Here is a 24,534-nt window from a genome sequence, read left to right as displayed (position 1 = left end):
CCTTTGGAGCTGACCTGAGCAGGGCTGGCATGGGGAGAGGACCAGCCTGCTGCTACCGTGCATGGCAGAGCCTGGATCTCCCACCCTTGGTGTCATTTCCCAGTCGTGCAGCCCTGAGTGTGTGGGAGGATTCTTGGCTAGGCTGGGGGCTCCAGGCTGGGCACCTGGAAGGGGTTTTTTGGGATTTTTCAGTCCTGTCTCCTCAAAGTTGTGCTCAGCCTGCTGCATGCCTGTGAAAAACCCTGTGTGGCCATCGTGTGCATCCACAAACTCCCTCCTGAGCACTTGGAGAAGTTTCATGTTCCCTTCAGGATACCCTTGACCTCAAACCTTCCCCCCCTGGCTGCAGTTCTGCCCCCCACGGGACAGAGGGGCTCTGAGGTCCCTGCTCTGCTCCACAGAGTGGGAATGGTTTCCCGCTGTGTGTTCAGCCCATGCAGCTCCCAATGCGCTTGCTCTGGCAGGTGGGTATAGGTTGTTCCCAGCCTGGCTCTGAGGCTTTTCTCTTCATTCTGCTGGAAGCGAAAGTGCTGCGGGGTCCCTGGAGTGTTTTTCCAGGAGGAGGACCCATGGCCAGCAGTGGCAGAGACCCACAGCTGGGCTCCCGTGGGGCTCTGAAGCACTTGGGGTCTGGCGTGGCTGCAGGGTTTTCTGGGGGCTTTTGAGATGGGCAGGCAGCTACAACTTTGGGTACCCTGTAAAAGGGCAAACCTGAGCTGGAAACTCTGGGTTTAAAGCCATTGTCTTCTGCCAGGGCTGAGGTCCAGGTACCAGCTGAAAGCAGCAGAGAACTGCACTACCAAACTGAAAGTGCTCTGGGAGACTGGAGGGGTCATGACCGGAGATTTGGGACACCTGCCCTTTCCTCTCTGCAGGGTCCCAGCCAGCTCTGGGTGTGCTGGTGTCTCTTCTCATGCCTGCTTTGATTTAAATGAACTTATTAATTTGGGGGGGGGGAAGTCAGTGTATTTAAAGTGTCAGGTAAGGTAGTTTACACTCGCTCCTAGAGCCCGCCTTGGATCTCCTCTTCTGTTAGCTTCCAACCCTGTTCCCTGCTCCCACTCCTGCCAGGGTTCAGCAGGGACTTTGTGTCCCCTGAGCACCCCTGTCCCCTTTGCTAGCTGGCTGAGAAGCCTTTCCATGCCGTGCACGGCTGAGTTACAGTGAGCCTGTGCTGAGCCTGTCCCCAGAACTGCCCCACAGTGGGGGCCGAGACCCTCATTTCAGCCCCCTGCCTTGGGGAACCCTCACAGCCTGTACCTGCTCTGTGCCAGGGCTTGGGCAGCAGGACCCTGCACGGTGGGGAATGCTGGGGGGAGAAAACTCCCCTGTGGGACTTGGGGGGGGAGTTTTCATAGCTTGGCCTCCTTTCAGTGTGGGGCACAGCCCCCGAGGGAACCAAACCCCCTGTGGAGTTGCTGCCTGGCCCCAGGGGTGCGGGAAGAGGGGTGCCCTGGAGCAGCGGGGTGTGCCTGCGGTGCTGGAGGGGCTGATCGCATCCCCAGCCCCGGGGTGCCGGCACCGGCGCTGCGCACCAGCCCCCCGACAGCAACCAGGGCTTCAGCGCTCGGTGCCGCCGTCCCGTCCCGTCCCGTCGCTGCCCCCGCCGCTCCGCCCGCTCCTCCGGGGCCTCCCGCCGGTGGCGGGCAAAGTCCGTCCCAAGGCGGGCGATAAGGGCCGGGGCGGGGGCCCGGGCGGCGGCCGGAGGAGAGGCCTGCCGAGCTGATTTGCATAAGGTATATTGCCTAATGGAGGCGGTCATGGCTTGTTAGAGGGCGGCCCGCGGCCCGCAGCAGCTCCGCCGGCCGGGGCGGAGCGGCAGCGGCCGGAGGGAGGGCGGGAGGCAGCGGCGGGGCCCGCCGCCGGCCCCGGGAGGATGGTGTCCCAGCTCAGCGCCCTGCAACGGGAATTGCTGGGAGCCCTGCTCAGCTCCGGAGCCACCAAAGAAGGGCTGATCCGCGCCCTGGAGGACATGGTGCCGGCCGGAGGGTTCGGGGTGAAGCTGGAGAGCCTGCCGCTCTCCCCCGGCGGGCCCCCCGACGGCAAGGCCGCCTTCCCGCCGTTGGCCAACGGGCATGGCAAGGGCAAGCTCTCGGGCGACGAGGGCTCGGAGGACGGCGACGACTTCGACACGCCGCAGATCCTCCGAGAGCTGCAGGCGCTCAACACGGAGGAGGCCGTGGAGCAGCGGGCAGAGGTGGACAGGATGATCAGGTACCGGCGGGGAGCGGGACGGGGTCGGTCCGCAGGCTCTCCGTCCGACGGCCCTGGCACGGTGGTCGTTCCTGGTGTGTCTCAACCCGGTGGCGGGTCCCAGTGATCCCCGCCCGGTGTGTCCCGCCTGGTGGCGGGTCCCGGTGCTCTCCGCCCGGCGCGGCGGTGCCGTGGGGAGCGGGGCGGGCCATGGAGGGGGGCGAGCAAGGAGCGGGGCCGGGGCCGGGCTCGCTGGGGCTCGGCGGCCGCCTCCTCCCGCCCCGTCGAGTGCTCCCAACCCGTCCGGTGCGGCGGGGCCGGGGGTGCCGGGACGCAGAAGCTCGGACCGGCCGCCGGCTCAGTCCCTCCGCCCTCTCTCCGCGCCGGGAGATAAAACATAAACTGCAGCACGTGGAGCCCGGAGTGTTATTAATTTATTTCTATAAATCATCAACAGAAAGATACACAAAGGGCCGCGATTAGGGCGAGCGGAGCGGCGGGTTATTCATTGCCGAGGTTGTAAAGTGGCCGCGGAGGGGGGAAGAAGGAAACCCCCGAAGGCGGCGGGCTGGGCTCCTGCCCGACCCGGGGACGCGGCTCCGGTCCCCGTTCCGGACCGGTCCCGGCCGTACCGAGCTGCCCTTGGGGCACGGACGGTGGCGGCTGCCGATATCGTGGGGCCGGAGCAGCCGCCGCTTCTCCCGTGGCCGGGGACACCGGGGCGATGGTGGCCGCCCCGACAGCGCACCCGGAGTGAATTGAAGCAGGTTGGGAACCTCGCGGGGCCGTCCCTGGGTGCAGCGGGGACACTTTTGTGTCTCCCCCTCACCTGGCACTCTTGATGCCCCAGGAGCAGCCTGGGCGCGGCACGGATCCTGCCAGCGGCCCCAGCCCCCCGAGATGTCCGAACCCTCTGCCAGAGCCTGGGACCAGCCCCGGCTCTTGCCCCCTAATAGCAGCAGTCCAGGGGACAGGGACGGACATGGCTGGTGTGGTGCCGGTAGGGAACACGGCGTTTTTTGGGGACAGGGCTGGATGGCACCACCAGTACCTGCCAAGGGGCTCGGCTGGGTGCTAGAGAGACTCCGGGTGAGGGAGAAATCCCTGCAGGCCTTTTCTGCAGGGTTCCCAGCTTCCCTGATCTGCCCCCGTGGGTGCTCCTGCCTGTCTCCAGTGTCCCCCTCTTGCCGGCCACAGCCATCCCTGGGTACCCAGGGTGGTGTGGGGGTGCAGAGGAGGCTCAGCCCCGGGGATCTCTGTCCTCCCACAGGTGTTTCTGTGCAAGTTTGCCTTCGGTGCAAACAAGAGCAGGCACATGTCCCTGAGGAGCCTTTGCAAAGGGCTGGTGTTTGCTCTAAGAGAGGCCTTTGTACTTGGAGCGGCAGGTAGGGGAGTCAGGAGCCATTTATTGCAGCCACACACCGGGGCTGAGCCTCCTCTGCTCCCGCTCCCCCAGCATCAGTGTCCTCACCTCGGGAACGGTTTGGTCTCGGATTATTCCCACGTTCCTGGGGCTGCTCCCTGCAGCTCTTTTGGGATCGTGGTGTGGGCTCGGCTGCTCACCCACAGCGCGGGCATGGGCAGGAGTTGCCTGTCGCTGTGCCATGGTCCCAAGGGGTTCACACTAGCCCGTGGGCAAGCAGCGTGTTCCCTTGGGCCTGTTCATGGCACCCAAAGGGCTTTTCAGCTCCAGTGGGTGGGAGCAGGGCGAGCGCCCAACGCCGGCACAGCGGCTGCTCCGTCGGAACCAGGGGGGTGCCAGCAGCACGCAGAGCCTGGCTCCAGGGTGAGATGCCCCACGGATCCCTGCCTGCCCCCCGGGCTCACCCAGACCCTACTCGGGCAAATAACATATTCCATGAGCACCCAGATCCATGCGAAAGCCACCCGTCCTCGGGGACCTGGCTGGAGATGTCCCAGAGCTGCTCCGAAACGCGTGGGGAGCGGCGGGCGCAGCCGATTCCCTGTGTGCACAGGGAGATGCAGATTAGATAGATCATTTCTGCAGGGAGCCAGGTTTATAATCCATATGTAGAAATTCTTGGCATATTTCTCTGAGGATGTGGAGTGTATTTACCTGTTTTCAAGGCTGACAAAAGGGGGTGAGAGGGTCCGGAGATCCTTAGGGAGAGGGTTGGTCTTTGCTCCCCACTTGCACTTGAGGCCAGGGTGGGAAATGCCTCTTTTTTTGGTCAGGGTTTCTTAATTTTTGTGCAAGAAAAAAACTCCCACCTTTCCTTAATTTCAGTGCAGAAGGACCATAGAGCCAAGGCTGTAAACTGGTTTGCCAGTATTACAAAGTATTCCTGGGTTGGGCTTTTTTTTTTTTGCTTTCTTTTTTTTTTCCCCATGTAAAGTCTTGGTGAAGATTGGACAATTAATGAGGTTTTTTTTTTATTTCGGTGACAGAACCAAAAAAAAAAAAAAAGGGCTTGTGTTGAAATCAAAAGCTTTTCTTTTCTGGCTTTTTAGGTTAACCAAAAAAGAAAAAAGGGGAAAAAAAAAAAAAAAGGCCAAACAAACACTCAAACGTTTCATTTTGGGTCAAGTCCAAACATTTTGTTTAACATGAAACAAAATGTTTGGGTTTGGTTTCAGGTTGTTTAACCCTTTTGAATACGGTCAAGTTGTTTTGTAAAGAAAAATCACTGCTCAGAAATTAAGAGCTGAATAATTGTTTTGAAAGTCTAAGTGTGAAACATCAAACCTTTCTTAAAATAATAAAATTGAGGGAAACTCAGGGAATATTTTTTTTTCCTAATTCTCACAATTTTTATTTTTTTTTTTTCAGCTAAAATGCTGCCAAATTTTATTTAAATTCAGAAATTATGCTTATAATCCCAAGTCACTTGTTTGACACTTTACAAGTGCTGTGTTGCACTGGCTCCTGATTTAACTCTGGGAAAGCGATGCCCTTGGCTTAGCTGGGACCCAAACTGCTATTAGAAATGATAATGAGCCCAGTTCCATTAACTTGTTATTAATCAGTAATTAGTAGGATCAGTTGGGTGACATGAACTGCTGGTGGCAGAGGTCAGTGTGAGCCCCTTGGCTCGGGCACGGCAGGGAAGGAGCACACGGAGAAGAGCTGTGGTGAAGAACATTTCCTTCACCTTCTGCTTGTTGGCTCCCACCTTCTCTGGGACAGCATGAAGACTCGAGAGCTCCGAAGCCCCAAGAGCTCTGAAACCCCCATGCTGTGGCTGGTTCCCGGTGCCGACAGGCAGAGAAGTGCCATCGTCACCTGGGCTTGCCCCAGGGGCTGCCGAGCTCATGGCCCAACCATGGGGTGCCGTGTGTTTTGGGGACAGGAGCAGGCTTTGCAGGGAGCACCGTGCTTGATCCAGGCGGGTGGGAAAACAGGAGGCAGCGTGTCCGTGTGTCCGTGCAGCCACCCAGCTCCCCAGCTCTGCAAGGGCTGTGCAACCAGCACCATCTAGAAGCCACCATCTATATGGTGGGGTTCTCCTGCCCATGGGGTGCAGGACTGGGCACGGGGACATCTCTGGGAAGGCTCCGTGCTCTCCTTCTGACACAGCCCCCACCGCCCCAGGTCTTTGGCTTTGAATCCAACCAGCTTTGTTTCCATGCCGCGTTCAGGACAAAAAGTAAGAAATCTATTTGTTGGCTTGTTTTAATTTTATTTTTTTTTTCCCTGTGACAAGTTGAAGGATCCAAAATAAGTAATGAATTGGGAAAGCAGCCGCATGGTTATTCCAAGCACAGTGTTAGAGTATTGCATTATTTGAGTGCATGACTGTGACCAGGTTCGGGCTCCACACCGATTTTTCGGCATTAAAGCATTTCCTTTTAGTCCAGAGTCCTCCTGTGGTGCAGGAGAAACCCAGGGGGTCTGAAATATGGTGAAGATGTATTGGCCTCTTCCTCTGCTCCCACCCTGGGAATTCTTTTAAAGAACCCAGCCAGCATTTTGATTTTTGGCTGTAATTTTATTTATTCCTTAGATCAGCGTCCTTGGGGTGGCTGACACCGAAGCCATGCGGATTTAGGAAAGAGTCATTTGATACCTGGATCTCGCAGGACCCAAATCCAAGTGTTTTAAAAAATTCAAGAATGATTTAAAATTATTGAGGGGGTTGGTTTTGGTTTTCCCTTTGGAGTCTCGCCGGGGTTTGCATGCTTGGTTTGACCTTCTGCGTCTCAGCCGCTTGCAAATGGCTCCTGTGAATGGGTTGCTGTTGTGGTGGGGTGGAAACAGGGTCTTTTTTAAAGGAATATTGAGATTTGTAGGTAATCACCTGTGTGGGGATGGAAGGGAGAAGGTAAAGCAGCCAGCGCGGCGGGTGGTTTTTGGTGGCCGTGGGAGGGCAAGAGCGGGGGCACGGGCACAGTTCGGGTATCGCACCTGGGACCGGGGGCAGGAAAAGCATCCCTGGCATCTCCAAAGTACAGGTTTCTCTTTCTTCAGAGAAATATCTACCTGGGCTTCCCAAATCCCTACCTGTGTGTGTGTGCTTGTGTATCCCGTTGCTTGCGTGTGTCTTCAGAGGGAGGAACTGCAGCAGACATAAAGCAGCAGCTTTATGGATGGGTTGTGTTTCTCCTAGAGGGATCTGGAGGTGCTTTGCCAGCATTGCTGAGACCTTGCTGTGTCCTGTCAGGACTCCAGGATCCTCTTTACTTCTCCTTCCCTGGGCAAAGAGCCTGGTGGGTGTCCTAATGGTGGCCTGGGCACCCCACAAGCCCTGGTCCCTCCAGCCCCTGCTCGTGGAGGCAGAACAGAGCTGTTCTGGGGTGGCCATGTTAGCAGTCAGGGAAGGGCATACGCTTGAGGGATCTTGTGTCCTTCTAAAACAGGTTTCAGAATAATAATAATGGGCTTCCATCATGGGAAGAATCAAATACCAGGTGTTTTTTCCCCCACTGGGAGATATTAACCCTTGGTTTCCCCATCTCCCCCGCAGTGAGGACCCGTGGCGGGCGGCGAAGATGATCAAGGGGTACATGCAGCAGCACAACATCCCCCAGCGGGAGGTGGTGGATGTCACCGGCCTCAACCAGTCTCACCTTTCCCAGCACCTCAACAAGGGCACCCCCATGAAGACGCAGAAGCGAGCCGCCCTCTACACGTGGTACGTCCGCAAGCAGCGGGAGATCCTCCGCCGTAAGTACCCGGCACCCTGGAGGGCTGGGGGGGGGGCAGAGGAGGGGTCCCTGCATCCCGGTACTGCCCGCCAGCACCCGGCACAGCCAGGGCTGGGTGAGGAGCAGCCTCGTGACCTCTTCCCTAGCAGAGCCCCCAACTTCAGATCCCCGCTGGCTTTGCCCCCAGACCCAGGCTGCCCAGCATCTCCCCCAAAAGATTTTTACAAGTAAAATGAATTTAAGGTGTAGGAAAATGGGGCGAGAGCCCCTCTTGGTCACAGTGTGAGCTCTGCCGAGCCCACCCACGCAGCTGGATGTTGCTGTATGTTTCTGTTCCTTAGAGGTGGGAAAGCTATTCATAATGGCACAGCATTAGATGTCTTTCCCACCTCTGCCCCCTTTTCTCCTCTGTTTCTTGAGGCTGCTCATTTTCTGCAACTACTTGCAAAAAAAGTAAAGAGAGAGAGAAAAGAGAAAACAAGCTGTAAATGGCTCCTGTCTGTGGCACGGGCTTGGGCAGCCTGTGGTATTTAAAATGCAGATGATTTTGACCAAGTGCACAGAGTCTTGCTTTTGTGCACCTCTCCCACTGTCCCCAGCCCTGGCTTTGTCCAGGATGTCTCAAAGCAGCCCCATTTTTGGCTGAGCTGCAGGTTGGGGCACTGACAGCTGCCTCGAAAGGGCTCTGCCTCCCTCCTCCTAAAGGATGGAATATCCAGCTGAGGGGAAGAGCAGAAAAGGGTTTAGCCCCAAATACCATTGCTTTGAAAACACACCTTGAGACGCTGGAGCAAACGGAGCCTCCTCCAGCCTTGCCCTGCGTTTCCCCCCTCATCACAGGGGGAAAAGCCATTGTGAAAGGTGGGAGAATTCCCCTGAAAAACGGAGAATAATAAAACCCTCCCATTCATCTGCCTTTACTGCAGCGGTGACAAGCGGCGGGTCTGAGGGCAGCCGCTGGGGAAGGTCACCTCTGGGGCTGGTGTCCCACGGGACAGGAGCAGGAGCCAGAGGGGAGCTCTGGGTGAGCAGGGAGGGGACATCCCTTCAGGGGGCTTTGCAGCCCTCCTGCCTGGCTCCAAGCTTCCAAAAATCCTCCTGGAACACCGGCAGAGAGCCGAGCCATGAATATGCATGCCCTGAGCGTGCCTTCCCATTAAACACCCATCCCGGAGGGGTGGTAATGACTCCCTGGCCCCTTCCCCCGGGGTGGGTGGCAGGGAACTGCTGCAGAAGGGGACACGGGATGGTGACTCCGAGCAGCAGCTACAGGCCAGCTCACGTCTGCTCCTTTCTCTTTTCAGAGTTCAACCAGACAGTCCAGGGTTGTGGAAATATGACAGACAAAAGCAGTCAGGATCAGCTGCTGTTTCTCTTTCCAGAGTTCAATCAGCAGAACCAAGGGGCTGCCCAGCTCGACGACGCCTGCTCCGAAACCCCCAGCAAGAAGATGCGTCGCAATCGGTTCAAGTGGGGGCCGGCCTCCCAGCAAATCTTGTACCAAGCCTACGACCGCCAAAAGAACCCCAGCAAGGAGGAGCGTGAGGCTCTGGTGGAGGAATGCAACAGGTAAGGGCTGCCCTGTGCTGCCCTTCCTTCCAAAAACCACACAGTGCCAGGCTCCTGCTTGCAGTACTGGCTCCTGGCACGGCTTTGCTGAGCTGCTTGGCCTCTTTTTGTCTCTTTTTTGCCCATTTGGGCAGCACCTGGGGCCAAGGAAGCTCCGAGGCGGGGCAGGGATGGCATGGGGATGCTGCAAGGATACCACTGGGATGCTGCAAAAATGCCACAGGGATGGTGCAGGGATGCCCTGGGGATACCACAGGGATGCCGCAGCATTACAGCAATGTCAGAGGAAGGGGGGATGGCTTTTATGGCATAGATGTAGTTGGAAAGAGCAGACAGGCTTGTAGGAAAGGCTTAAAACCCCCTGAATTCACACACCCTCCCAAGCCCCCCTGCCCAGGGTGCTGGTGGAGGCCTCCCCAGCAGCACCCTTGTTCCAACGTGTCCCCTTGCACGCGCAGGGCCGAGTGTCTGCAGCGAGGGGTATCTCCCTCCAAGGCACACGGGCTCGGCTCCAACCTGGTGACAGAGGTCCGTGTCTACAACTGGTTCGCCAACCGGCGGAAGGAGGAGGCTTTCCGCCAGAAATTGGCCATGGATGCCTACAGCTCAGGCCAGCCCCCTCACAGCATGAACCTGCTGCTGTCCCACGGCTCCCCCCACCACAACCAGCCCAGCACATCACCTCCCACCAAAATGCCAGGTAAGGCCTCGTCCAGGGTGCTTGGGTGGAGGCGAGGAGGAATTGCAGTGCTGGCTTCGACTTCTGCTGGGGAAAAGGGTGCTGAGCCCTCGGGGGGTGGGAGATGGGTCACCCTGGTCCCTGTCACAGCTTCAAGGGGTGGTGGAGAGGAGCAAGTTCTGTCAGGGCTGGGCTGGAGAAGGCTGTACTTGGGCAGCTCTGTGCCTGACATACCCATGCTGGGGCCTTGGGGTGCAGCCCACTGGTGAGCACTGGTTTAGGGCCAGGGGATGCACAGGCAACGCTGCAAAGATGTGGCCGTGTGTCCTGGTCTTGCTGCAGGGCTGGGGAAGGACCAGGCTGGGGGCTTGGTGCTGCACCATCCCTTTGCAGGAGCAGAAGGAGGTGGATGAAGGAAGGGGCATGCAGGGTTCACCCCATCTTCTGCCTCACCCTGCCATAGTCCATCCTTTTGTGTATGGTGAGGGGCTGGCTGGGGAGAGCAGACCCACCAAAAACTGCCGGGGGGCTTTCAACAGGAGATAAGGCCACTGGGGAGGGGGCTGGAGGCTAATCAGGGCAGGTATGGGGCGGGAGGCATTGTTGGGAGGACAATCCCCATTGTCCCCCTCCAGCCAACGCCACCAGCCCTCAGCACTCAGGAGTGGGTGCTTGATGGGGGGGTGGAATTCAGTGGGGGGGCTGCACCCCAACTGCCCCATGTCCCCCCTCAGCCACGGCACCGGCACAGCCCGGCTGGGGAGGCTAAAACCAGCCACCTCTTGGAAATGACCCTGCCTGGCTCGTTACACACACCCAGCTCGTTACAAAGGCAAATTAAAAGAAACCCGTGTGGCAGAGAGTCCCTGCGGGAAGGGCAAGGTGCCTGGGGAGAGGAGGCAGAGGACAGGGCCAGGCCACGGCCCACGGCCGGTCCTTGGGCGTTAGCAAGTGGGGGCAGCCCCCAAAGTGGTACCTGGGGGATACACCAGCCCCAGGTGGGTACTCAGCATCCCACCCAGCTCCCCCCGTGGTTGGGATGGACAGCATCCCACCCAGGTCCCAAATACTGCTCTCCCCGTCGGGCCAGCCCACGGTGACCAAAATGTGACCCTGCCCCAGGAATGCCCTGCACAATGGCGGGGACGGGGAGGACGTTTGCCCTCCTGTCACCGGCTGATTGCTTACAAGGTGCCCTACAAGCACATTGTCAGCAAAATCAGCTGTTTTCAGTGTCGGCCCCTGGGCTATACAATACCCCACCAGCATGCAGCCCCGCGTTGTCATGGCGTTGTCCCCCCCGTGCATGCTTAATTGACAATTAAGCTGGGGCTTTGAACGAACCCCGCTGCCTTTGATGTGTCCCTGTCCTGCCAGCGTGCAGGCAGGCACCCCGTGAGAGCCTTTGTTTTCTTCTATTAGGGGACGGCAATTACTGTAACCGCCGGCATTTATCTCGGGGCTGGAGGGCCGTTAAGCCCCAACTTTTATTTTCCCGTCGGAGCAGTGGCCAGCAGGAGCCGGCCACGGCTATAGGGCTGATGACAGCCCATTCCCAGGGGCTTTTGAGCAGGGCAGGAGTGATGGCCGCGGTGCAGGGCCCCTCTGGAGGGGTCAGAAGGGCTCGGCCGCAGGAATTTGTTGAGGGCTGGTGCTGGTATCCATCGGCCTCGCTGGGGAGAAGCAGGCGGGTGCGGCAGGAGCCCCAGTGGGGTTTTAGGGCTGGTTTGAGGGTGATGGGCAGGGATGGGGCTCAGCCATGACTGCTTTGGGGTCACTGGACCAAGCAGGCTTGCAGCTCCCAGACCAGCGCTGGGTCTATCGCTGCTTGAACCTCCTCCAAGAGCTGTTTGGGGGCCCGAGGCCTCAGGGATGGCTGACCCCACCCGGGTCTGGCCATGCTGGGATTTGAACTGCCCTTGCACCGCGGGCGGCGGCGGCTGGAGGCCCCAAAGCCTGAGCAGCTTAATGACGGCGCGGGGACGCTGCCCGCGTCCTTCCCCGGGACATCCCGCGCGGGACACGATGGGGCTTGGCAGCGTGGGGCAGCTGTGACATTGCTCCCGTGCCCGCTGGCGAGGAGGGATCAGCAGCTCCTCAGGACGTCAAGAGGGTCTTGCGAAAGGGTGTAATGACGGCCGGGCAGGGACAAGAGCTGTAAAAGTCAAACATCCTCTCAGCCTCTTCTTGGGGACCCATCTGTCAGGCCTCCAGCCACAGTTTTTAACTATTTGGAGGTAAATACTTCAAGCCTATCTATCTCGGAGGCTTCTCTCAGACTCTGGACTTTTCCCTTCCTTTGGGGTATTATCAGCAATCTTGGTTCCTTGTTTGATTTGAAGGTCACTTGGGGCTTTATCTCGGTGCCATGCTGTAGACTCTGGCTTATGCCATTTTTATCTTCAAGAGCCCTGAAGACAATCGGTGCATTGATGAGATTAGGTGACGCGCCGCCCCGCTCGCCAGCCGCCCTCCACCTCCCACCCTGCATACAAAGGGCCGGCGCCCGGCGCACCCCCCAAAGCCCCCTCCCCACAGCCGGGGGTCACAGCATCGCCTCCAACCCATCCCAGGGGGGTCCTGCCCTGAGGGGTGGTCAGGGTGTCCATCCATCCATCAGTACCTGCTCTGCAAATATCAGAGTAGCAGAGCAACGTCAGAGATGTGTATACACCTGTATAAATGCATGAACATACATTAGGATATATATGTTTTTAGATACCTCTCTTGATGGAGGCAACAAGTGTAAAAATAACTCAGCACCACCCCAGAAATTCTTCCTCAACCCAAAGGGCAATCGAAGTCGTTTGACTCTTCCTTTAAAGAGGAGCCCACCAATAAACCCTTGGTTTTTTGGGTGTATTTCTGGATCCTACATGTTGCTTCTTGGGGTTTGTGCTGGTTCTGGTTGCAGAGCCAGTGCCAGTGGTTGTAATATTTTACTGTTGGGCGCACTGTGGGGCTCTGTGGGCACAGTGTGCTGTTAGGAGCTTTTCCTGGTTTTATGGGGGGTAATTAGGGCTTTATGACAGGAGCGAAATGGGAGAGTCCAGTCCCCATAAACAGGTTTATAATGGATATAAACTATGCACCTCTGTAACTTAGCAAGATTAACACTTTAGGGACAATTTGAGTGGCAGCCCAAAAAATCAGAGCATTGCCTGGAGCTGCCTTTGGGAGGGTGAGAAGGTCCTGGCACCGCCCTGGCTGGTTCCACGCTGGTGCAGCATTTGCCGAGTGACCCCAAAAGCCTCTCGGGTGCTTTGGCTGCCTTGTCCTGTTTCTGGGCTCCAGGCCCATCCCGGGACAGAGCCGTGGCAGGATCCCTGCAGCCCCTCCTTCCCCCCGAGCCATCCGTGATCCGGAGCCGAGCGCAGCGGGTGTGTTTTGGGGTTGGGTATTGCCGGTGATTTGCAGGATGTTTGCAAAGCTCCGGGCAAAAGTGCAGCCTGGTGCCGGAGGAGGAGGTTGGGATGTGCCGAGCGGCGGCAGCAGCTCCTGCTCCACGGGAATTCCCTTTTAAAGTACGGAGTTTGATTTATTTTTTTATTTTTTTTTTAAAGTACAATTTAATCGTATCAATAGGACTTAAAGCAGAGGGGAACCGAACTGCTTCGTTGCTTTCACCTGTCAAAGACACAAACCTGAAATGGAAGGATTTCAAGGGAAGGATTTTTTTCTGGTCTCTTTTTTACCCAATGCAGCAAAAACCAGAGGGTGCCTAGAAAATGACATAAGCTTGTGATGAAAACAGCTAAGTTATCGATCACTGCCCTAAGCCCGCTGATTACTGTCCTCCTTCCCCCCCAAAAAAAAGATTCCCCAGGGGCAGTGGGGCTGTCACACTGCCTGTCCCCCCCTGGCTGAAACACAGGGTTAAGGCTATGGGAGCCGGACCCTGCAGCTTGTCTGGAACCACGGGAAAGCAGTAAAACGTTTCCCAGGCAGTGCAGCTCAGGGGCCACACAAAAGCCGGGTCCCATAAACAGACTTTTATATCATGGCTGTAGCTCCAGTAAAAAAAAACAACAAACAAAACAAAACAAAAAAGAGGGCCCATTCCTGGTGTTCCCCATGCTGGCTCCTCTCCTGAGCAGCTGCAGAGAGAGGCTAAGAGGAAAAAATCTCTTAGCACAGGGGCTACTTCTAGCTGCAGAGGTGCAGGAGAGCAGTGGGAGATCAGTCATGTCGAGCTTCAGTGTCTGAGCCCTGGCTCGTAAACCTGGGAGCCCCCCAGTTGGTCCAGGAGGAAACCAGTGTGTCCTGTTGCAGACCACTGGAGTCCCCCCTGTGCATCCAGCCTGGCTGTTGGGGTCCCTTGGAGGGGTCTCTTGGAGGGTCCCAGGTGTTGTGCTGCCAGGGGATGGCTGGCACAGCGTGTCAAGGATTCACTTCTTGGCGATGGCAGAGTGCGATCAGGATTCCCACTTTCCTGGGAAGCTTGGAGGAAAGGTACCCATCCCTACTGGGGAGTTCTGCTTATTACAGCAGTGACAACAGACACAGCAGTAATGCCCTGTGTTAGTTCCCAGTATTAATTATCTAGTCTGCCCAAACTCAGCCCAAAGCTGAGAGCATATGAATAACAGTAACACTCATCCCATTCTAGGGATGGAAAAAACCAGGCTGGGATAGTTGGTGACTTCCTAAAGTTCTGTGGAGTAGTTGTGGTCAAAAGGCTTTTACCCTGCCCAGCAAGGGGTTTCTGGGCATCCCTAGGTGCCCATCAGCTTTGGGGACATGAGAGTGGGGTCCAGGAAGGGCGGGGGGCTGGATGCTGGCACTGCTGCCACCAGCCCCATAGCTTGACCTCATGCTCCTCAGAAGAGTTAATTTTCATCAAGACTGAGAGTCTTCAGCGGTTTTATCTAGAAACCCAAAATCTCGGTCACTAGACTATCTGAAAATCTCAGCGTTGGTTATTGTTTCTCAGACAATAAAAGCCTTGTCCTTGGGACTGCAGGGAAAAGCTTGGAAATCAGCTTTTAACATCTCATATGTTTTTAAAGACAACTTCAAAACTCTGTGTGCCTTGGCTCATGAGTTACAAGCACCCTCAGTTGGGTAAAAGCGTGATTTTGGGGATGAATCTTTTTATTATGTTTTTTTTCCTTGCTGAAATCTTCCCCGAACCCAAAAGAGACTGAGGACTGAGCAGAAAACTCTGCCTTTCTCCCCAAGAGGAGCCGCCTGTGCTCCTTGTCTATCTTTTAAGATCACGATCAGAAGAAAGGGCTTTATTTTATCTCCCCTCCCATTGTTTAACCAGCGCTGCAGGATCTCAGCCCGGCAGCGGCTGAAGCACGAGGCCGGGACCGTGGGGAAGAATGTGTGTGACAGTGCCCGGGTTGAGTAATGTTTACCCTGTTCATGGCAGGGACGTCCACTTGGACCCGCAAATATCCACCTGCCAGAGGACATTCTTTTATTATCAGGGATAAAAGGAGTTTGCTGGGAAATGATCAGGAACCAGACATCGCGGAGAGATTCCTATCTGTGGGATGTGTTTAAGCAGCTGATGGGGAGAATTCAGAGGCAATTGGAAGAGGGGCTTTGCTGGGGTTTTGGTGGAGGGCAGGGGGTAGCCATCTGCAGTTTGGCAGGTGCTTTTGGAGCTCACGGAAAGCTCCTGGACTCAAATTATAATTTCATCCCTTTTCCTTGATTTAGAGTTTTTTTTAGAGTAGCCCTTAGAGCATCCTCTGCCCAGCCAGCCTGCATCAGCTCTTCCCCTCAGGCACCTGGGAGAAGAAGATACTGAAATCCTAGGAGGAAGATCCTTTACTTGGGTGGGCTTTGGAGCTGGGGCTGTCTGTGTTGTGCCAGAGAAGCTGCCAGCATCCTCCAGAGACGGGACCTCCTGGCTGTTGGTCATTCTGGGGAGCCATGGCTGGGGGTCATGGTCAGATGATGCTCTTGGTGGTCTCAGTTGTGAGGGTGGGCTTTGCCACCATGGTTTCCTTTCCCAGGAGAGCTGTGGCCTGTCTGTCTGTCTGTCCACCACTTCGATGTCAGGGCAGTTCAGTGAACCCAGCCTCGAGCACAGTGCCGGACTCCTCATAATAAATGGCTTCTCCTTGTAGTCATCAAGGCAGCCTTGTAAAAGACGCTTTTGTTTCCCGTGGGTTTTCCTCAGTTAATTATTTGTGATCTGTAGATGCCTTTCCATGACACATGGCTGATCATATGGTTATCAGTGCAGGATGTTTTAGCCAAATTAAATATATTTATACAGAAGACCTGTGCTCGAGCCACATTTCCCTCCTTGGCGGTGGTGGGCTGGGTTGTGATTTGGAGGTTTCTGTCTGTCTGGTCCCTCTGTCTTCCTGCAGTAATCTGTTAATCATACACACGTCGAGAGGGAAAACGGATGCAGAAGGGCCTGAGAAAAAGGCATGAGAGCCCTGGTTGTCCCAAGCTGGGCAGTGCTGGGCTGGCTGAGCAAGCCTGGCAGAGGGAAGAGCTAGAGGACACAGCTCCCCAGGGACCCCCAGCTGGTGTCCAAGAGCTGTGGGCACATGGCAGGAATTTGCACAATGGATGCATAGGGTGCAAATCAAAGCACAAAGGGTGCAGATGGGTGTCCAGGATGCTGGCCAAGGTCAGGCTGCCTTTCTGCCTCGCAGCACTGGGGCACTGGGGGGGCTACAGACCCTGTGAGTATTCAGCATCCCTCACCACAACCTTCTCATTATAATTTCATGAGATGGGGTTGGGGAGAAGCTGGGAAGTGGCACTAGTGGAAGAGGCACATTGTCTAGTTCCATTCCTCCTGTTTATTGTTCCAGGGAGTCATTTAAGAGCTTGCACGTCTGTTTACATCTTCATGCCATGCACCCCAAGGGAGCTGGGGAGGGCGGGGGGGGGAGGGGTTCCCCCTTTTCAGGGAGACTTTCAGAGGGGGCTGGGCACACGTGGGGTGTCCATGGGCAACGCCAACGCCTGCTGGTGTTTTGCAGGGGTCCGGTACAACCAAGGGACGAGCAGCGAGGCAGCATCCTCCGGGGCCATCAGCCACCACGGCAGTGGTGCCATGGTCACCACCAGCCAGGCAGTCCTGCAGCAGGTCTCCCCGGCCGGCTTGGACCCAGGCCACGGCCTGCTCTCGCCCGACGGTAAAATGGTGAGTACACCTGGCCTATTGTGGCGGCGGCGCTGATAAGATAAGAGGGCCCAGCGGGCAAAGCAAACACGCTTTCCCCGGGTTTCACACGAGGCCCGCGCTGAACAATGGGACATTGTGGGGCTGGGGCAGTGGCCGTCCCCACCGCCCGCCGCGAGGGTGGCCCGCAGCCCCCCGCTCCCCCGCTGGCCGGGGAGGGTTTTCCGAGCGCAGCCCATAAATCCGACACAGCCCCGCACTGGTTCTCATCGATCACGTGCCTGGAGGGTTCAGTGGGCTCCGGGTGGATTGGTGTTTGTTTTCTCCTGGCTTGGGTATCGATAAAATCCTCGTTCGTTATTTTTTCCTTAAGCGCTCCCAGGTTGGGAGTTTGGCTGGGGAAGCACTTTCCTTGTGAGCAGGGACATCCTTGTCCCAGGCATCACCAGGGCTTCACCCAGGGTATTGCCCTGGACATCTTCCCAGGCATCACCTGGACATCTCTCAGGGGATCACCCAGGGCATCTGACCCTTTCTGGGCACCCCTGGCTGGTGCAAAGCCCTTTGGGGAAGGAGTGAGCACAGGGCCGGAGCAGGGGAGCGCAGCCCTTCCCCACACAGGCTGGCAGAGGTTTGTGAGCAGCTGCTGCTCTTCCGGGAGGTTTTTGTTCTGCTGAAAGTGAAAGTCAAACATGGCTCTGGGCAGCCGGGCCAAGCTCCCTCTTCCCTGGTTTTCACTTCCATTTTCAGAGGCTTGGCCCTATTGGGCCGTGGCATCAGTCTCCTCACATGGCCATGGAGGGGCTCATCACCCCCTCCCTCAGCTATGGCACCATTTAACTTGGTTTCCTTCTGGCTCGTCAGGGTCTCCGTGCAGCCCCTCAGGCTCAGACGCTGACCCTGCGAAACCAAGTGTATCCCCCCCAAGCAGGGGGGGATATTGCAGAGCTAAACCCTGCCCTCCCAGCACCCTACCTCCACCCCGAACGCACCCATATCTCCCCAGGGGTGTGTTGAGCCTTATAACCCTGAGCCTTGAAGTCATAAAATGAGTCAGAAATAAAGGCAGCGGCCAACACCAAATGCCTGGGAGTGGGGTCTGCAAGGACAAAGCGATGCCCAGCTCGGTGGCAGAGCCTGCCAGCAACTCCCCTCAAAGCCTTCTGTCAGGGCCGTGTCTGAGGGCTGGGTTTGCTGGAGCATAGAGACCCTTGGATGGAGCAGAGGCAGCTCACAGCATCTGAGAGGTGTGTGGTGGGAATGCAGCAGATTGAAGTGGGAGAAGCAACCTGGGCTGCAGCAGGCAGGAGCATGTGGCAGCCAAAGCCCTGCTGAGTTATCCCCCTGCACAGGCGGGACGTGGGTCCTCAGCAGCGTGCAGCTCTGCCAGCTTATCTCTGATCTTTAAGCAGGGCTAGCTAGTGCTTGCAAGTGATTTAATAAAAATATGCTGTAGGCTGTGGTTTCTAGTAAGTAAATATGTGCCTTTAATACCCCACATAAAACCAAAAGCTGCCAAGGAAGTTGCTGCCTTGGAAGGCAATCCATTTTTTCAGGGAGGAGCATTGCTGGGGCTGCAGCAAGCTTTGGAGGTTCGCTCTTTCACGCTCTGGTGTTGCCCTAAGCGTAGTGCCAGAGGGTCCTCCTCGAGGGTCCAGTGTCTGGAGGGCCTTTCCCAGCCATGCAGTCTCAGAGGATTCCTTTTGGGTGCAGTGAAACGAGCCTGGGCTGCAGGCGAGCGGCGTGCACTTGCCGAGAGCTGTTTGACTTGTGCAGCCGAGTGTGGTGTAACCTGGCCTTGGAGAGACTTTGAAAGTGGAAAATACCGGATCAGGAAATATGAGTCACTCCCGGGCTTTGGAATTTATTGATGGATTTGTTTCAATGGCAGCGGAGCTATCTCCAACTCACATGTGCAAAATAAACAAGGTGCTTGGACTGGTGTCCAGAAATGTCACACCAGAAGCCGAAGGGATGGCTCTGGATCGGGATGGAGGGTGCTCAGTGCAAGAGGCCTAATTAGAGGGATTAGGAGAATGTGCAGCAATTAAAGAAACCAGGCACTTAGCCCCCTGTTTGTCCTGGGACCAGCTCGAGTCCTCTCGGCACACTCCGAGTGCCTTTGTGTGTTTGATCCCTAAACGCTGACCCGAAATCCTGGGAATTGGCTCTGGCTGAGTGCACCCAGCTCATCTCACCAGTATCCTGCCCATCTGAAAAGTGATGACTAAGATCATCCCTGTCAGGCCCTTTTTATCTGCTCTTTTTTTTTTTTTTCCAACTGCCCGAGTATGTGTTTCCCACTTTCCTCTACAACCATGACAGTGAGAAGTTTATGAGTGTTCCAAGTCCCCAGAGGACCCTGAAGGCAGGAGCTTGGGGGACAAAATGGCCAAGGCTTGGGATGTTCTGTGTCCCAGCACTGTGCTCCAGTGGAGCTGGAAGTCAGTGCTAACAAAGCCCTTCACCACCACTGCTCTGCTGTTCGCTGTGTGCCTCGTCGCTGTGTCTGATTGTCCCCTCGTGCTCAGAGCTGGTGAGGCCACACCTTGAATCCTGGGGTCAGTTTTGGGCCCCTCACTACAAGACATCAAGCTGCTGGAGCATGTCCATGGAAGGACGGAGCTGGGGAAGGGTCTAGAGCAAATGTCTGACAAGGAATGGCTGTGGGAGCTGGGGGTGTTTAGCCTCGAGAAAAGGAGGCTGAGGGGAGACCTTCTCACTCTGCAGCTGCCTGAGAGGAGGTTGGAGCAGCAGGGGGTTGGTCTCTTCTCCCTAGTAACAAGCAACAGGACAAGAGGAAATGGCGTCAAGTTGTGCCAGGGGAGGTTTAGATTGGATGTTAGAAGAACCTTCTTCACTGAAAGGGTTATTAAACACTGGAATGAGCTGCCAGTCACCATCCCTGGAGGTATTTAAAAGCTGTGTAGATGTGGTGCTTGGGAACGTGGTTTAGCACTGGACTCAGTAAAATTGGGTTAATGGTTGGACTCAGTGATCTTAAAGGTCTTTTCCGACCGGAATGACTCAGTGATTCTGTGATTCTGTCTCTGATGGTGGCTGTCCTCCCTTGCTCTTTGGCAGATCTCAGTGTCAGGGGGCGGGCTGCCCCCAGTCAGCACCCTGACCAACATCCACAGCTTGTCCCACCACAACCCGCAGCAGTCCCAGAACCTCATCATGACGCCGCTCTCAGGAGTCATGGCCATCGCACAGAGTAAGCGAACCCTGAGCTCACCTCTGCATGCCATGGGAACCCCCCACACTGGGGAGGGGGACACCCTGCCTGCTTCCACCAGTGCTGATGGCTCCGTTCTGCTCTCTCCCTCCTCCCAGGCCTCAACACCTCGCAGGCGCAGAGTGTACCAGTTATCAACAGTGTTGCTGGCAGCCTGGCAGCTCTACAGCCCGTCCAGTTCTCCCAGCAGCTCCACAGCCCACACCAGCAGCCACTGATGCAGCAGTCGCCCAGCCATATGACACAGCAGCCTTTTATGGCCACCGTGACTCAGCTGCAGAACTCGCACAGTAAGGGTCCAAGGGTCTGGGCTGTAGCTGTGAAGGGAAGGGCCTGGAAAATGAGTCCTGATGGAAAATATGCTTGTGCTCTCACCTGCCCAAGCTCACGTCTGTGACTGCCACCTCCCCTCTGTGGGTACCAGCCAGTGTGGGGATGCACAAGGATATGTGGTGGCCACATTCTGCCTCATCTTCTCCTTCCTCTATGGAGAGAGGTCACATTTCACTCCATCCTTTCCTTTTCCAGTGCCATTTCCCATAGGGCTGCTCTGCTGCCCCACCTGTGGGATGCAGCACCCCCAGCATTTTGTACAAACTGCATTTTTCCACACGTGTTTTGCCAAGGGAGGTGGCCGGGCCCGTTGAGCTCTCTGCAAAGCAAGCACTTCCCTGATGTGCCCCAAAGGGATCTGGCTTCACCCCTTGGGCTCATCCATCACCCTAGCCCCATCCCTGCTCTGGCACTGGGCTCTGCAGAGCTACCAGTGTCTGGTCCAGCCACAGCCCTTCAGTCCCCCTGATCTGCCAGGGTGAGCAGGTAGTTGAGAAAACTGTGGCTTAGGGGCAGGTGGTGGTTACTTTCCGTGGTTTGTCTGATCTCCTTTGTGTCTCCATGATGCTTGTTCCCAGCCCTGTGACCTGCCATAACACAGTGCTCAGGCTATGGGTGGCTTCTCGGTGACAGCTGCTTGTCTCCCTCCTCTCCACAGTGTATGCACACAAACAGGAGCCTCCCCAGTATTCCCACACCTCCCGCTTCCCCTCGGCGATGGTGGTGACAGACACCAGCAGCATCAGCACGCTGACCAACATGTCTTCCAGCAAGCAGGTAATGACCGAGTGCATGCAGAGGTGGGCACGGGGGCTGTTCCTCCCCAGGGATGGGGCTGGAGGAGGGTGTAGCAGAGACCAAGTCCTGCTGTGCTAGACCTGCCTGGGCAGCTGAGGAAGAGCCTCAGGGTGCTGAGAACCCCATCCCAGCCTCTTCATGGGCTCTGAGAGCCCTGCTTGCAGATGGTGTGATGGAGGTTTTGTTGATGGTTCAACTGTGCTGGACAAGAAGGACTTGTCGTGGTGGTACCGTGCTCATCCCCGGGACAACTTCATTGGTGTGGGGGCATCCTCCTGGGGTTCCAATGGGGCTGAGGAGGTCAGGACCGAGCAGGCTCTGCTGCCTTTGTGTCCAGGGTGAATCAACCCTGGCTGGAGCTGAGCAGAGGAGCTGGGCTCCGATGTGCCTTGATGTCCCCCAGCCCGTAAGCCTTTATCACCTGCCCGGTGCCGGCGCAGGTGTAAGGCAGGACTTATCCTGGGTCAAATCAGGTGTGTGAGGCCTAACTCAGACAATAGTCCCTTTCTGAAAGGCAGCTCTGGGGACTGTGGGAAATATGTGGCCCTTATTGATCGCTAGATAAATATGAGAGAGCCTTGAACTTGCATTCAGATAAACTTTCTTACCGAGGTTTGACAGGAGAGAGGAAAAAAAATGCCTGCAATGACCATAGAGTAAACAGGGTGTGGGATTGCTGAGAGACCCCCCCCGGGTGACCAGTGCGGGGTGAAGGAAGGGCTGCAAAGGGGAGAAGTCAGGAGAGGGGCTGCCGGGGGGGCTGGGGGATGCCAGGGAGGAGGTGATGGACACCTCTGCCCCTGGACTGGGCTCCCCAGATCACGGTGCTGGGGGTGAGCACCGGCCTGGGCCCGGAGGCGGTCAGGCCCGGCGGCTCCTCGGGAGCACCATTTCCTCCGCGCGGCTTTATCGGCTCATCTGGTGTGCGCTGAGCCCGAACTCCCCCTGATTAATGGTGCTGTCCTGCCACGGGCGGCCTTTGATGCCGGGCTGGCCAAAAGGAGCCCTGGGCACACAGGAAATATCCCTGGCAGGGAGAGAGGGCCCGACCGTCCCCGCTGCCTGGCCGGGCGCTGCGAGCAGCCTAGCTTGACGCCGCACTGCCCGGGGTGCCGGGGAATCACTCGCTTTTCCCCTTCCATCACGCTTTTGCACTTTAATTAAAGCAGATCTCACGGCTCAGAAGGGGGGAGAGGGGGCCCAGCCTCCATGGTGGATGGGTGAAAAATGCCCAAGGGGCATGTACCCACCCCCCTTAGCCCCCCTACATGAGGAATGAGCACTGGCTGGTCCTGCAAGTGCTGGGAGAAGGATCTGGCCCCTGTCTCCCCTCACACAGGGCTGGTGGGGGTAATGGGGACATGTCCCCCTCCCGGCCCCTGGGGCCTTATTTCCCGCCAGCCGCTCAATGTTTGAGCTAAAGCTGGAAAAATTTATCTTTGAACACCGATTCATTATTTTTTTTCTCAGCCGTCACCTGTTTCATTAGCAAGGGGCCAATGAAAGTAGCACAGGGGACCCATGAATGCTGCTCACCCCCCCCCAGGTGGCTCAAATGCCTGAATATTTTTGGTGGTTTGGGTTTCTGTCACTGGCTAGGGCTAATGGGGGCCATCCCTTGGCTCCTCCATGCTTTGTGATGGACTTCTCTGAGGTGGCCAGAAAGGGCAGGAGGGTTGCTTGGATCCTCAGGGGAGCTGCAGTTTTGGGAGTGCCATTTGCTGGGCGAGAGCTGGGTGCTGCTGGTGGGAGTGCACGGATGAAACCCGAGAGTGAGCCCCCTCATTGCAAGAGGAGAGGCATCCTCCTGCCAAGCAAAGCCTTCAGAGAGGCCTGGTGGCTCTTCTGCAGCCCTGGCAAACCTGCTCCATGGTGGAGCCTGGCTTCTCCCAGTCCTGCCAGCGGGGATGGAAGCTGGAGGGATGTCCCTGGTCCCCCCCAGCTGTCCCCTCACAGCCCGGTGCTGCAGATCGCTTATCAGACGTTGTTGTTTAGAGCTGGAAGGGGCAAATACCTCCTGGTTCCTTTGACAACGCTTGAGGCCGAGCCACCATTTTTATTACGTTAGCAAACACCTGATAGCTGCAGACTGTCCCTAATGACATGTCACGGGAGGCTCCTGGCGTCTCCTTATCTCCGCGTTGCCATGTTTGCTGTGTGCTCCAGCCCACAAGGTCACCCACGGCTCCCAGCCCCACCACCCCACCACTGATCAGGGGGACCCTGGGTGGGGGACCTCCCCCCAGGGATGGAGAAGGGGCTGCTGTGGTGGGATGGATGTGGTGGCTGCTCAGCTCCTTCCCCAGAGGTGACAGCAATGCTGGGGGACATGATGAGCAAGGTCCCCGGCCCCGCTCCCATCCAAGCATGAGCTCCTCATGCCTGGCTGCTCTTGGCAGCACAGCTGAGCTGCACAGCACAACCTCTGCAACAGCCTGTGCACAAACAGGCCCTTTTTAAATTATAACTATTCTTATTTTTATTTTGATGAGGGGGTGGCAATATCTGGCTCAGAAAGTATTTTCCCACTGCCCTGGGGGTGTTGGGGAGGATGCAGGACTTGTGTGGCACCGCCAAGGTCCCAGACTGATGTGGGAGGTGATGCCTCCAAATGCTTTGCGATGCCCCCGGGGAGCCCCTCGTGGTGCTGCCTTCGCCTCCTGCCCGCCGGTCACTCTGCTGCTCTCTCCCTCCCCAGTGTCCCCTGCAAGCCTGGTGATGCTCCACACCTCACTGCTTTTGCACATAGCAACGGGATCTTATTTTCCACAACATCCCACTGGCGACCCGCATTCCGAGCCCGGGGAACTGCCGGAGCGAAGCCCAGCGCCGCCACGAGGAGCCCGTCAACCCGAAACGGAGACAGAGGCTCGAGGCTCCCCCACTGGAGACCAGCCCGGATTCATGGCACCCACCTGGGACCCTGCCTCTCCTTCCCTCCACGCAGTATTTCCAAGACAAGTCTTGGGGATTTTATTTTGGTTTGGTTTTTTTTTTTTTCCTGAAGTATTTGCCTTCCAAGAGGCTGCCGGTTCTCCCGAGGAACAAGCTGTACTGGGAACTGGCAGAAGGGGAAGATGGATAATATTTAAGTTATACTCCTCCACCCAACGGACTGAGAGGGACTTGGGTCTGTTACTTGGAGTCTGGAAGGAGGAATTGCATGTGCTGTTGAACTGAGCCAATTCAACTGTAAATATAGGTACAGTCTGCTCTATCCTCACCCTTCCCTGCTCCTATACATAGAGATTTATATAAAAGAAGTAAATTTTTTCCAATGGTTGTAAACTACTGTAATTAAGTGCAATTCCCCATCTGTATATATTGTGCCCAAATCTCTCCTCTTTCTCCTTTTTTTTTTTTTTTTTTTTTTTTTGGTAAAGGTCAGAGCTGAGCATGGGTTTGGTTTTGTATGTTTCTTCTTCATTTACATGAGTTAATTCATGAGGAAAGAGCTGGGCCTATGCAAGGGGCTGGTCTGGCAGCCCCAGTCTGTGCTCCACAGGAGGACAGGCA

General features: G+C 56.5%; 1 protein-coding gene across 2 annotated transcripts; it reads left to right on the top strand.

Annotated features, from left to right (window-relative positions):
- The first annotated feature begins 1,853 nt into the window (after nucleotides 1-1,853).
- HNF1B (HNF1 homeobox B) lies at nucleotides 1,854-24,363 on the top strand. Of its 2 annotated transcripts, none has more exons than XM_051635694.1 (9): nucleotides 1,854-2,214; nucleotides 7,119-7,318; nucleotides 8,682-8,868; nucleotides 9,327-9,568; nucleotides 16,507-16,670; nucleotides 19,734-19,866; nucleotides 19,986-20,177; nucleotides 20,879-20,997; nucleotides 23,717-24,363. In XM_051635694.1, exons 1-9 carry the CDS (start codon nucleotides 1,877-1,879, stop codon nucleotides 23,735-23,737), a joined length of 1,596 nt encoding a protein of 531 aa, XP_051491654.1. In that variant the 5' UTR covers nucleotides 1,854-1,876; the 3' UTR covers nucleotides 23,738-24,363. The 2 variants fall into 2 exon arrangements, with proteins under 2 accessions (XP_051491654.1, XP_051491653.1); XM_051635693.1 differs by having other exon boundaries at nucleotides 8,604-8,868.
- Nucleotides 24,364-24,534: the final 171 nt, after the last annotated feature.

The sequence above is a fragment of the Apus apus genome, chromosome 18, assembly GCF_020740795.1.
Source record: "Apus apus isolate bApuApu2 chromosome 18, bApuApu2.pri.cur, whole genome shotgun sequence".
Lineage (NCBI taxonomy): Eukaryota > Metazoa > Chordata > Aves > Apodiformes > Apodidae > Apus > Apus apus.
Note: the sequence above shows the minus strand (reverse complement) of the source record. Positions and strands in the feature narration are given on the sequence as shown.

Bases quoted from the DNA above. Each gene is read 5' to 3' on its own strand.
- HNF1B (XM_051635693.1), top strand. From the start codon at position 1,877: ATGGTGTCCCAGCTCAGCGCCCTGCAACGGGAATTGCTGGGAGCCCTG. The intron at 16,671-19,733 runs GTGAGTACACCT...GCTCTTTGGCAG, and splicing joins TCTCGCCCGACGGTAAAATG to ATCTCAGTGTCAGGGGGCGG. The intron at 19,867-19,985 runs GTAAGCGAACCC...CCCTCCTCCCAG, and splicing joins AGTCATGGCCATCGCACAGA to GCCTCAACACCTCGCAGGCG.